The sequence below is a fragment of the Globicephala melas genome, chromosome 1 (assembly GCF_963455315.2).
Source record: "Globicephala melas chromosome 1, mGloMel1.2, whole genome shotgun sequence".
Classification (NCBI taxonomy): Eukaryota; Metazoa; Chordata; class Mammalia; order Artiodactyla; family Delphinidae; genus Globicephala; species Globicephala melas.
Genome location: NC_083314.1, coordinates 102,350,761 through 102,364,269, shown reverse-complemented (window position 1 = coordinate 102,364,269; position 13,509 = coordinate 102,350,761). Strand labels below are relative to the sequence as shown.

Sequence of the window (13,509 nt, the reverse complement as noted above, 5' to 3'; positions counted from 1 at the left end):
AGTGTTCCCACTTCCATTAGAGAAGTAGCATATAAGTAACATTTTAATAAGGAAAGAAACAAATCAAACATACTGATGCCATGTCTTTTCAAGCACAAGTAACTATTATTATTGGGCACTTGACTCATCTAGTGCTCAGTTTAAAACATCTTTTCTAGGTTTTTCCCAACACCTAAAATAATTGAGGAAAAAATGGGCCCATTTGAAAAATTCCTAAATATCTGCACTGTCACAGTCTCATGCACACCATTTCTTGCCTACATAGCAATTTCTAGCTCTGGCTTAGGCCAGAACAAGGCAAACTAACCCATGGCCTGCATCTTTTCTCAGGTAGGAGGCAAGTGAATCAAACTACACTTGAAGCTAGTACTGGCAGAACATTTTATTTACCCCATGAGGTTTTGAAATAATTTTCTGAGGGAACTGGTAAGCAATTTTAAAGCCTCTCCACCACCGTCCCCCTCCCCCCCAAAAAAACATCTCACTCCCTTATGGAACTAATTGCAACTAATGCTATGAAGGAAGTTGCTTTCTGAGGGTTTCCTTAAATCTTCAGAAAGAACTGGGCTTCATGTTTCCTTGTCTCTAGTAAGATAAGCAGGAAGAAAATGTAGGCACTGGGTGAAGTGTATAAACTCCTTTCCTAGAAGAAAAGCCATGCATTCCCTGCTATGCCCAGAGAATTCAGTCACCTTATGATTTGCTCTCCTGAGCAGTGCTGTGCAGCATTATCCTGAGTCAGTTTTACACATCATTCATCCTATCTTTCCTTCCAAAAAACAAAGGTTTTTAATCTTAGTTATCTCATACCATAATTTTCAAATGCTTAAGAGCTCAAGCTTAGCATCCTCTAAAGTGCTTCTCTTTCCATTTTAAGATAAAAGTGAGCAAACAAACCAAAAATTTGGCCCAGTTTTACCATGTTTAAGAGGAAAAAACAAAGATATTAAAAATATCCTCTGCTCTTTATATACATGATTTATGAAAACACAAAATGGAGTTTTCTAACTACTAACAATTAGTTGAAAGAAAATTCCTCTCAATGGTATGAAAATCATCAGAATTGATAATAACACATTTTTAAAACATATGATACAGTTACAAGCTGTGTAATCTTTTTTCTGTAAATAAAAATAACCAAATGTAGGAAATATCTTCTCATTTAAAAAATCATAAATTGTAAGAGCATCTGCTTCACTTATTTTATAAAGACATGTGGACGAAGCCTGCAGGTCCCCAAATGAAGTCCTAATTTTCAAATGCTTTTATTCCTAGACAACATTCATAATGTCATAAGGGTATAATATAACTCAATTTAATTATTAAAATATGATTTTGTTACACAAGCATAATATCCAAAATGTTAAGAGATGCTCACTATGTGCTAGACATATATCTAAGTGCTTTACATATATTATTAATTTATTTATTCTTAAAATAACTCTAGAAGGTAGATGCTATAATCTTCCCTCTTAAAAGATCGAGACCACAAGACCACAAAGTATGAAGAGACTAAGGGAGCCAGATTTCCAGCGGGGCAGCCTGGCTCCAGAGCCCCTGCTCTAAGCTACTCTACCAGAGGGACTCTAGTTAGTGTCCTATTTATTGGATTATAAAGAGTGCAACAATTTATGCCAAAACAGGGGAAAACATCAATAGTAATAGAAAAACAGAACTACTTGTCTAACATTTGTGCTTTCTAAGAAAAGTAAACCAAACTGACCCCACAACAGGAAAAAATAACAACTAGGTGTAATAAAATTAATATCTTAACATGAATCAAGTCAAATCAAATGCACAAATATATATTGTGCATCTATTATGGGTACAATAATATGTTGGCCACTATTGGGACTACAACTTACTATAAAGGTACAGTCTATGCCTTTTTGGGGTTTACAATCTAATTGGAAGATAAATTATAATAGATTCTGGAAGATGAAAACACATAGCTCTTTTCACAGTGGACACTTCAAAAGAATGAGAGGATGACGTGGTGTAGTGCATGAAAGAGGCACAGAGGTCATGGCTAAAGTGCCTTCCTTCAGTTGTCTGAAAGCATAGTCAAAGACACATAAAACTGTGTCAACTAGGAATGTGAGGACAAGGCGACTGTTATCACCTCCACTGGAAAAATGAAACTGTGAGTTCAGTGAAAATGGTAATGCATTCTCCTTATCAATTCCAAACCAACAATGAAGATATGCACGCTTTCACAACTGGCAGTTTGGTTCAAAGCAGAAAGAGAAGGGAATAAAATAAGGAAAAAGTTTCTCAAACTTGACATTGTCCAAACAAACAAAAAAAGGGAAAATTCAATTCCATAAACACTGACATTGGTGTTTAATAGAAGAGGAGACTTCCTATATTATGAAATACATACTTTTAAAATAAATAAATAAATGTTTTAAAATTTCCAGTGAAGGGCAACATTTGTGGAGTGGAAATGCCAGTTAAAGGTAGCTTGTGCTTAATTTACTGACAGCCTTTAAAATCAGTCTTCAATACTAAAATCCAAATTTGAGGTGATTTGGAATCTTACATAGTTAGAGAAAATGGATGAGAATTTTGAAAATGTGGAACCACTCTCAGTTTTTCATAGGAAAGATATTAAATAAGGCTAAGACTTTATCATACCAATCAAATTAGAAATTGGACACCACACTGCCTTTAGAATTTGGACAGTAGTTAATGAAGGATTCGATTAAATTGTGCTCCTCATAAGCACACATATATTCCATGCACAGGGATGTGGAATACAGAGTCTTCTGTTCTTATTTCCCACTTACTACTACAATCCCAAAAAAAGAGAAATAAAATAGAATTAAATAAAATAATGATGATTACTTATAATTGTTACAAGCCTTAGGAACAATGAAATAATTAGCAACTGTAATCCAAGGATATTATACAAATTTGTTTTATAAATTTGACGTACTTATCTTTTCTTTAAGCTATTGAGGCACTAACTATTTTTCTGACATGAAATATTTATTACAGATATATTGGGTGCTTAATACTAAATAAAATTATTTTATATTCTCCTTTGCAAAACACACAAATTAAGGGACTTGCAAAAGTGATGCAGTATATCAGAAAAAAGTGAGATTAAAAATTTAATTTTCTGCAAATTCCCAACTTAGTTTACCTTTACAAATACCTATTATTGATATAATTGAGACACTACAATTTCATTTCACTACTATTTTCATTTAAAATATTATTGTAATCAGACAATGCTGAGGGTATAAATTATCACTGTACTTTATATGTACTCTGTCAAGTTTATTTCATTCCTTGAATTCTTCAGCATATACTTACATAATGCATTCACCAAGGACTTTCTAAATTAACCGCTTTGGAATCCACCCTGTATTAGATACTGGGAGGAACAGTTCAAGAGGGAACAGTGGAACGTAAAGTCAGGCACGTAGTATACATAAAATCATTTCCTGAAGTTCTCAAGTACTAAGGCGTAGGCGTTTCATCCTATTGTGTAGGTAAAATTGTTGAATTTAATGAAAAGTAAAACTGGAATTAGATATCTGAATCTGGGACACCATTTTTGGACTTTAGTGATAGGAGAACTATGGTGTGATAGCGAACTTGAGAAGAAATCTGCCTTAAGGAAACCTGATGAGGTGATCCTTCCTTACTCTGGGCGTATCTCTCTAAATGTATTCTTAACTTGATAAAACAACTATTTGTTTGCAGGTCTGCCTCCAACACCAGTTTGTGAGGTTTTTAAGTATAAGGAAAGCATCATTCATCTTTGTACTCTCCAGAATACAATTTGGTACCTGGCATTCTCTAGAAACTCACTAAATCATTGTTACATGCATGGGCATAAATATATGATGAAATGTCTTCTGAGACACAGAGAGTGGAGAAAGAGACTGCAGAGTCATTTTACACAGAAGTGCAATAGTGCCTACTGTAATCTAGCTATTACTTGGCACACAGAAGTTGTTCATTAAATATTTCTTACAGGAATTAATGCATGTGTGTATAAATGAATGAATGAATGAATCAGGTCAGTGAAGGAATAAATATATTAAGAAGAGAAATGGGCAAAGTCTGAACTTTGGAAATCTAGAGGAAGAAAAGCAGTCAGTGACAGTAGGAAAGGAATAATTAAAAGAAAAAGCAAGAAAATGGAGTGTTGGACTTCCCTGGTGGCACAGTGGTTAAGAATCCGCCTGCCAATGCAGGGGACACGGGTTCGAGCCCTGTTCCGCGAAGATCCCATATGCCATGGAGCAACTAAGCCTGCGAGCCACAACCACCGAGCCCGTGTGCTGCAATTACTGAAGCTCGTGAGCCTAGAGCCCATGCTCCGCAACAAGAGAAGCCACTGCAATGAGAAGCCCGAGCACCGCAATGAAGAGTAGCCCCCGCTCACCGCAACTAGAGAAAGACCATTTGCAGCAACAAAGACCCAACACAGCCAAAAATAAATAAATAAAATACATAAGCTTTTTTTAAAAAAAGAAAATGGAGTGTCATAAACAATAATAATGTGCTACAGTTTCATTTCCAAAGCACGTTCCCATTATATTTTAATTCTGACAACAGTCCTGAGAGGTAGGAAGAGTATATATTATTATCATTGTTTTTTTATAGAGGAAGAAAGCTGAGGCTCAGAAAGGTTAAGTGACTCGGAAGAGACTTTTTCAAACAGAAAGAAATATTTAACACTGTCAAATGCAGAAAATAGAATATGGACTGAAAAGATGTCACTGAGTTTGGCATGAAGTTCACTGGAGCCTGTGCAAAGTGAGGTTGGGAAGGACAGAAGAAGAAGGGTAGAAAAGCAGGTTGATGTTTAAGGAAAGAGATTATAAGTAAATATATTAAAATATATCATACCACATATGTAATAATCACAAAGGTACCACACATAAATTACATCACACGGGTATCAAGATGGGATAAAATTCAGGGTAGGAGAGGGAGACATGAATATCTTTTCTTCTTAGCCAAATGGACAAATTGCTTCCTATAAACTGATTTTCACTATAACTGATACATGTGCACATGAAAGTTTTCTTTGAAATTATTATTTTAAGATTTTAAATACCATTTAGATAAGACCTTCTTGATCAACTTCTAACAAATAATGATTCTCTCTATTTTTTAAATGCTTTCCATTCAAAAAACAATATTGAATATATTTAGAAAGCAGTAGAGGCATGAATGCTATTTAATATTCCAACTCTTCCAGCTCCCCTCTAACTTGAAAGTAGCTCTTATTAATGTCAATATTGAAAGGCCCTCGTAAAGCAAGTAATTCTATTTGAGGAAAAATTTCCCAAGCAGTTTGTTTTTCAAGTCACCAGGAGGGGGGAAGAAAGGAAAGTGAAGAACCATTTTTCCTTGATTTCTCTAATGTATAAGGGGTAACACATGTAGAGCACTGGAAGAAACAAACACAAGTAAATTTTGGAATAAAATACACAAATAAATTCTTAAATGACATCGCCAAATAAGTACAAATAAATCAAATTCTCTTTTCTTCTACTTCATATTTTAAATACTAAGTTAAATCTTTCACACACACAGGAACATAAGCTTTGGAAAGCTGTTTTCTATGATTTTTCTAAGTCACATCTACTTTAAGTTTGCTTAGGAAAAGATATATTTTTCTTAATATTAGAGTTGTCAGTTGTGGAACATAAATTTAGATGGTAAAATAAATTATTTTTGATAGGCAAATAATCAACAGAATTGCAAGTTAAATATGATACAACTTTTTACTCAATTTTTGGTCATATGCAGAGCAGTAAGAACAGTATGGTTTTTTTAGATAATAGAATGCAATTTATACGTTGTTCTTTTTTTCCTTGCTGAACTCATCAACAAATAGCAAACCACACTGTGACTATGTCTACATATCACATAAACGTCTAGATGAAAAGTGACAAATTCAGGCCATCATCCAGCTATTCAAAAACATTTATCTTGATGACATTAAACATCTGGATGTTTCCAAATACCAAGATGTTTGATGTCCTGCAGATAAAATATCTTGATGAGTGGTTAAAATTTTCCCTTATCTGTTGCAGAAATATGCACATTTCCAAGTATATATCTCTTTCTATTTCAGACACAAAATGTAATTTTAGCATAGATATAGTAGAAAGTTATAGGAATTGTCAGGTTTACATTTTTTCTTTTTTTGGTTACTGTTTTTCTTAATGAATCTCTGACAGAGAGAAACTTTCTTTTATTTTCCTTTTAGTTAATAAAATAGTTAATTGTCATTTTGACAGCGTGTAGTAAAAGGTAAAAGATTTGCAAAATGAAGACATGGGGAGGTACCTAAGCTTTATATACAATGGTCCACAGAAACACTGTGTGTGGGGAAAACTTAACACAAAATAGTCTTAGTTGGTTGACTTATTATTCATTTGGAATGCTATATAAAACATTTCCTTTTCTCATTGTCTTTTTTTTAAGCATTTTGTTCTTTCTTAGCATGTCCATTTATGCCATTTAAATGAAATGACAGGAGTTCAAACTTCCTAATTTGATAATTTTGATGTCTCTAGTGATGATTTGGCATGAAGATAGTAGTCAACATGAATTCTATTTTTGACTATTCATTAGATCCTAATTTGCTTGAATCACTGAAGATTGGCTCTTACAACTTACCTGTCACATTTTCTTACTCTAGGTCTAATTGAAGAAAAAGCTATTCTTATAGAGGAAACAAGGCAAAAATTATTACAAAGTAGAACATGTATTTTGATTATAAGCTTAAAAGAAAGGTTAATGTTCTTTTCAATTCCTACTACTTTAAAAATAATTCTCTGTAAACATTAAATACCATTTCTACATCTTATAAATCAAGATTTCTTGCATTCCATACTAGAAGAAGGAAATGAATGTTCAAGTGAAAAACAATTCCCTGAAAGCTGGAAACCATTATGGCAGTAAAATAACAGACAATTCATAACACATTTCAGCTCCCAAACACTCTACCTTTAGGATCACTCAGAACTGAGCCAAAGGCACTGATGACCACATCGGCTTTCAGATGGACTATCTGATCTTCATCTTCATTCCAGTTTCCGGTTTCATCTTGCTCTGTCCGAACAAACTGCACAGCAACAATTCTCCCGCCTTTTACGATAACCTTCCGTGGGGACAGGAAAGGCAAAAATTCACATTTTTCTTCCTTCGCAAGCTCCATCTAAAATGAAACAGAATATAGAAAAACTCGAAAATGTTTCTTCTTTATTTAATATTTGATTTTTAATTCAATTATACATGCTAAAGCTTATAATGTTTAAATAAACATGAAGTTTTTTCTTTCACTAAAGCTGAGATTCAGTTATCAGCTATTCACATTTTATAAATCACTGACTCAGGAGAGTCTTAGACTGAAGTTGTCATGTGGAATTTTATAGATCATGGCATGACAAGATGCTTCTCAAGTTTTAGGTTGTGCATGCCCTACGGTTGGTGATGTGTGACGTTTCTCACTACAGTAGCCTGGTCTCCTTATGCTTTCATTTCTGTAGGTTAAGTTCTCTTTTTAATTCTGCATTATATGAAAATAAATTCTTATTATTATTACCAGACTGTATATACCTAAGCTGGAAAAAAGTCAATAAAGTGGGTGAGCCAGTCTCTGGAAGTAAGTGATTAGAACGGTAGGTAGGAAAATAGATTAGAGGAATTCTGTAGAACCAAGAAATAAATAAGATTTTTACTTTTCGTGTAAAAATATACACGAAAATTTCAGGAAACAAGCATGCTCCTCTTGACAAATTCCCAGTTACTCCACATATTTCACATAATTTATTGTGCCATAAAATTAGGCACCCTAGTTTTTGTTTGTTTTCGTGCCCATAAAGGGATTTCTATTAAGACAGAATGTTGATGTTTATTTATTCCACTTACTGTTTTGGAGGAAATACAGGCATTTGTTAATGTGATCCTAACCAGTCTGTTGAGTAGTCTTTTCCAAAAGATATAAAAACATCCCACTAAAGAGGCTGAGAGGGTGTTGAGTCTTATTCTTTCCCTACCCCATGGAAGACAGGTAGATTCTCAGTTGACAAGTGAGGCTGAGAAAGTTGTGTGTGTAAGGCTTCAAACCAGGAATTATCTGGGCTACATCAAGATGAAAAAACTGAGACATAGAGTAACTTGCTCAACGTTGTTCTGAAGCCATGGACCCATCTCTCAGCGCTCTATCCGTAACTAGCGGTTCCAAACTTTACAGTGCATCAGAATCACCTTAGAGGGCTTGTTAAAACACTGCATAGGCCCACCCCCAAGGTTCCTAGTTCTATAGGACTGGATGAGTCCTGAGGATGCGCATTTCTAACAATTCCTAGGTGCTGCTTTGCTGCTGGTCCAGAAGTGACATTTTGTGAACTACTGTCATTGTAGATTATAGCTGTCTCTGAACTCAACAGATCTATACCATGTATTCTCCATGAGACTAATATTGCCCATAAGGAAGCAAAATTGATTCTTGGGGAAGAAAAATTCTTAGATAACATAAAGCATAGAGCCATAGCTTATAAACAGATATATAGAATATCTAGTATAGTAAAATAACAGTGTGGGGGTAATTAGAAAAAAAATCTAAAATGACTCCTTCAAGGGCTGATAATTTTTTTTTTTTAATTTGAGAAATGCAATATATTACCAAATATTGGCATGAAGCTATTTCAATCTACATCTTACTTAGGATATTTTTTGAATACTGGTTTTAATGGCTTAAAAATTGGACTACCTAAGCTATTATCACACAATATTTTACTTTGCATTATAAAATTAAGAGGTTAGCAATAGCAAAAGTACTACATAAGTGGGTAGTGTGGGTGGTAAGTATACAGAACAGTGGATCTCAAACTGCTCATGGTTTAGAAGGAAAACAGAAGTAAGTGGAACTGAATCAGTTTTGAAACCCACTTCCACTGCTTATTTGGGATAGTTGCTGAATCTCTTTGACCTTCAAGTTCCTTATATATGAAAAGGGGATAACAATACCTAACTAATTGGTATGTGGTGTTGTTTAAGGCAATTCAGAAATGTAAAACACCTAAAGCAGAACTTAACATGTAGAAGGTGAAAATAAATGCAATTTATTTGTAGATGTCTTTTTCTGAATTCACTTTTTCCCCAAATCATTCTTCAATCTATTTAGTATCACTTGGCAATAGGATTATGACTCCAATAGAAAGGTAGCCCAACAACAAAGGTAAAAAAAGGAAAGGCCCAAGAAACTTGGACTACTCTTTAAATTTCTACAAAATAAAAATGTGCGATGTCTGGAAAGCAAAATATTCCTTAAATACCTCAAATTAAAAAATAAATAAAATATACCATGATATGTTTTCTGTATCACTTTTGTCCCATTTGCATAATGCAGTGCCTTACAGCTCAATATAAACCAGTTATTGTGTTTCAAAAATGTCAAGTGATGCTAAATTTTAATGATAATGCCAAACTTGACTGGATAACAATGCCAAATGTTTATGGTTTGAATAAATCAATACACGATGCGTATTTATAATAGTACTCCTCTCTGTGGAGGGCAGAAATAAAACCCTGAACTTGGCTGTACACATATTGAGAGCATGTCTCAGACTGATTTAGGGCCTGTTTTGTCCCATTCTACTCTTCTTAACTATGAATACTTAGACAGTATATATTATTAGATGTAGATAATCTCACATACTTTTTGCCAAATCTGGCATTTAATTTAGAAACAAAAACTGAACACTGCAAACAAATCAAAACTTTAAAGAATTTAAAATAAGGTTACCAAATGATTTATGCTTGAACATGCTTTAGTAGTACTCTTACCATGGCTTTTGACTAAAACCTATATTCTAAAACCTACGTAGAGTTATGAACATGAAGAAACCATATGTTAATGTATCCTTAGCTCATATCATAATTTTCCATATATGCCAGGGTTGATACCAAATATTTAGTATTCATGACAGCTATCTGACAGTGCACGGAAGTCAGCAGGTATATACATTGGCCCCCAAAAACACTATTCTAAAATTCTGCTTTTTTTTTTTTTTTTTTTTTTTGTCGGTACGCGGACCTCTAACTGTTGTGGCCTCTCCCGTTGCGGAGCACAGGCTCCGGACGCGCAGGCTCAGCGGCCATGGCTCGCGGGCCCGGCCGCTCCGTGGCATGTGGGATCCTCCCGGACCGGGGCACGAACGCCGTGTTCCCTGCATCGGCAGGAGGACTCTCAACCACTGCGCCACCAGGGAAGCCCTAAAATTCTGCTTTTGAAACTTGCAATGTTATTTACTTTCTCAAACATTTAAGATTAGACTATTGGGCAGCAGACACAAATCACACTCCTTCCTGCTATTTTGCTATTAGGTACCTAGATTTTTCATTTTACATAAAAGAGGGGAAAAAAACTTTTAAAGGAAAGATAGAAAGACATGACAAACATATGTAATTATTTGGAAAGTATTGATATTATATTGAAAAAAGAACTGAGATAATAAGATATATCTTAGTCAATAGGGGAATATTAGGAAAATGAGAATTGAAAGTGAAGCCATATGTTAAGTGAAATATCCTTTGCATTATTTGTGGACAACAGAGGAATTTATTTTCACTGTTTAAGAAATCTGTCTGACAAGACAAAAATAATAATAATAAATACTTATATAGCAGCTATCCTTTAAGTGCTTTATACATAACTCATTTTAATTTTCACACAGGAGATGTGACACCTATATATTAGTTATTTTTTAAGTATTTCTTCAAACCAAGTTTTTCTCCCTGTTGTGGCTCAAAAAGCCAATAACACCCTGGATATCATCATGATTTACAGATTTATCAACCGACCTCTGGCACTCTGCTGCTTGCTGGCCTCACAACCAACACTTTGTGGGAAGAAGTATTATTTCCTTCCTACAGAAGAGAAACTGAGGATCAGAGAAACCAAAGGTATATTAAGAGATAGCAAAGCTTAGCTAAAATCCTGATATGGCTAGAACAAAATCCTGTGGTATTCAGTTTTATTCAAAGGCAGAAATTGTGGTATATTTGAAATAATGAGACTTTGTATGGTTCCAATTGTTGACTCTCAAAACAAGGCAAATTAGAACAGGAAAGGATCTAGCTAAAGGCAAATTAAAGATAAGGAGTTGGCTGGATAAAGGCTGCCTTCAGTGGGAAGAGGAAATCCAAGCTTCCTAGTCTAAGTAAGTTTAGAGGTACTATATAATCATGAAATACAGGAACCAAGTGATGGACTTATGAACCCAATATTGTAAATTAGTTAATGGAGACTCCGTGAATCCAGAGGAAGGATAAGTTTAGAACAAAGAAGTACTACTTCATAAAGCAAATAGTAGAAACATAAAACATATCATCTCAAGATATAAAGGTGGAAAATTAAAATAGAATTTAAATACATGTATTTGTTAGACAGTAAACTTCAAAAAAAACTCTTTAAGTACAGAAAGAATACCTTACTAACTTTCTATCCCCAGTGTTCAGGAGTGACATTCAAATATTTAACAAATGATGAGCACAAACAAATGAACATTCAGACAGATGCCTGGCAAATCAGGATATACTCCAGCTGATATGCCACATGGAAGGTTATCAAGTGAATTTCAGCCGTATCAGTATCTATCAAAATAACTGGCACACAGTAGACACTGAATAACATTTTGTTTACCAAAATGAATGACTAATATGAAAACCCAGAGGACATTCAAGCTAACAAAAGGAAAACCAATTAGTAGTATGTGTAGTCAACAGCTACTAAACATCCATACCAAAGCAAGGAACACAGAGCATGCAAAAGACATGCTACCTGACCAGAGCATCCTATGTTGTGAGTTTGAAATCAGAAAGCAAATGGTACTTCTCCTCCGTTGTCAGTTACACTGCCATATGAAAATGATGGACCAAAGTGACCAGTGGTCTAACCTCATGCTGTGGGTCTTAATATTTTATTGTTCAAATTAATCAGTCTTCTGGGCTAAGTAGTTCACAGATGTCAGTGTTAGTGCCTTTTAATACCTAATGTTTGTTAATGATCATTAATAATCAGCAGCTCAGAGTTTGGTATATGGACACTCCTGTTCATGGCACACATATTTATTTACTTGTTTGATGGAGCCTGTTCTCATGAGGAACAAGTGGTACATCAAGCAAACATACAAATATCTCTTGTCTTTTTCTCCACCAATAATTACTCAAGGGAATAAAAGACAAAAGCATCTATAAGGTTCCATTTTTGAGGTTCAGTAAATCAAATTGTTACTTTCTTTTCATACTGTATGAGGAAAGTGAAAAAAAACACTTCTTAGCTTTGATTTTTACCTCCATATTCAGGGATAATATGTGGTTGATGCAGAGTGAAATAAAAATAGAGTGCTATAACATGCAATAATGATCATCATTTTAATGATTAACTTTATGTAATATGATGATTTGGTCTGATTAATATTACAGGCATCATACTGTGGAAATTATGAAACAACTTAATTTACTATAATTAAAAGCATGATGTCAACTCATTTTTAGATTGCATATAGGCAAAGTAAGCATAGGTTATAAACCATAATTAGCAGAATTCAAAACTAGCATACATTAAACTCTAGCTGCCAAAGTTTGAGAAACGATATGAAGAAACTATATTCTTTGTAAAGATTATCCTCTAATAGCTAGACATTTAACAATTTATCAATTCTGTATGAACATGAGGACCTCAGAGATGGTATTTCAAATCAAAACTGTCTGGTAGTCTGCTTTGGCCAGTGATAATCCTGGACAATATTATCTTTTATTTCATCGCTGTTAAATTTATTCATACTACATAATGAGTCCAATTAATTTATAAATTTACCATATATTTATTAAGTACTTATTATGTACAAAAATGGTGCTAGGTGCTGCAGTTAATAAAATAATCCCTACTTTCAAAAATCTCATAGAGGCAGACAAATCTGCAATTATATTGTGTGATAACATATAAACACCTTCTGTTCTAATGACAGATAAAAGGGCATTTTACACAGCAGTTGTGCAGGTCAAGAAAGGTCAGCCTGGAAAAGATACAGCATAAACTAATCTTGAAGGATGAGTAGGAATTAGTTACTGAGAAATCCTGGTATGGAATAGATTATCTTCCTTTGGTAAGGGAAGATGTAGGATGGTAAGAAAATTAATCTCAAGAAAGAAAGAAAAGTGACCTGGTTAAATCCCCTTGTAAACATGCTAATGGAAAACAAACTACCAGCATTTGCAAGTGGGAGAGACCTTATCTGCGTAAAGCTTTTGGCAAGATATACCTGCTAGTCTAGGATTGCTACGGTAAACAAAACCTGGGAAATATGGATTTATACAGCAAGGTTCTCTCTAAAGAGTCAAATAAACTATGTAGCTATCTGAGTATAAACTGGAGTTGCTTTATAGTTAAAACAGCTTCTTTTTGTGTAAGTGATGGAGCTACAAACGTTACTTAGAGACCTTACATTATTCTGAACAAAAGCA

The 13,509-nt window shown here is 34.3% G+C and overlaps 1 protein-coding gene across 1 annotated transcript in view; it reads right to left on the bottom strand.

Moving 5' to 3' along the window:
* Nucleotides 1-13,509, bottom strand: part of DPYD (dihydropyrimidine dehydrogenase) — an 849,503-nt gene that overhangs the window by 435,271 nt on the left and 400,723 nt on the right. Inside the window, exon 13 of the mRNA XM_030868763.3 lies at nucleotides 6,985-7,195. Coding sequence (XP_030724623.1) covers nucleotides 6,985-7,195 — 211 coding nt within the window. The remainder of the gene's footprint in view (nucleotides 1-6,984; nucleotides 7,196-13,509) is intronic.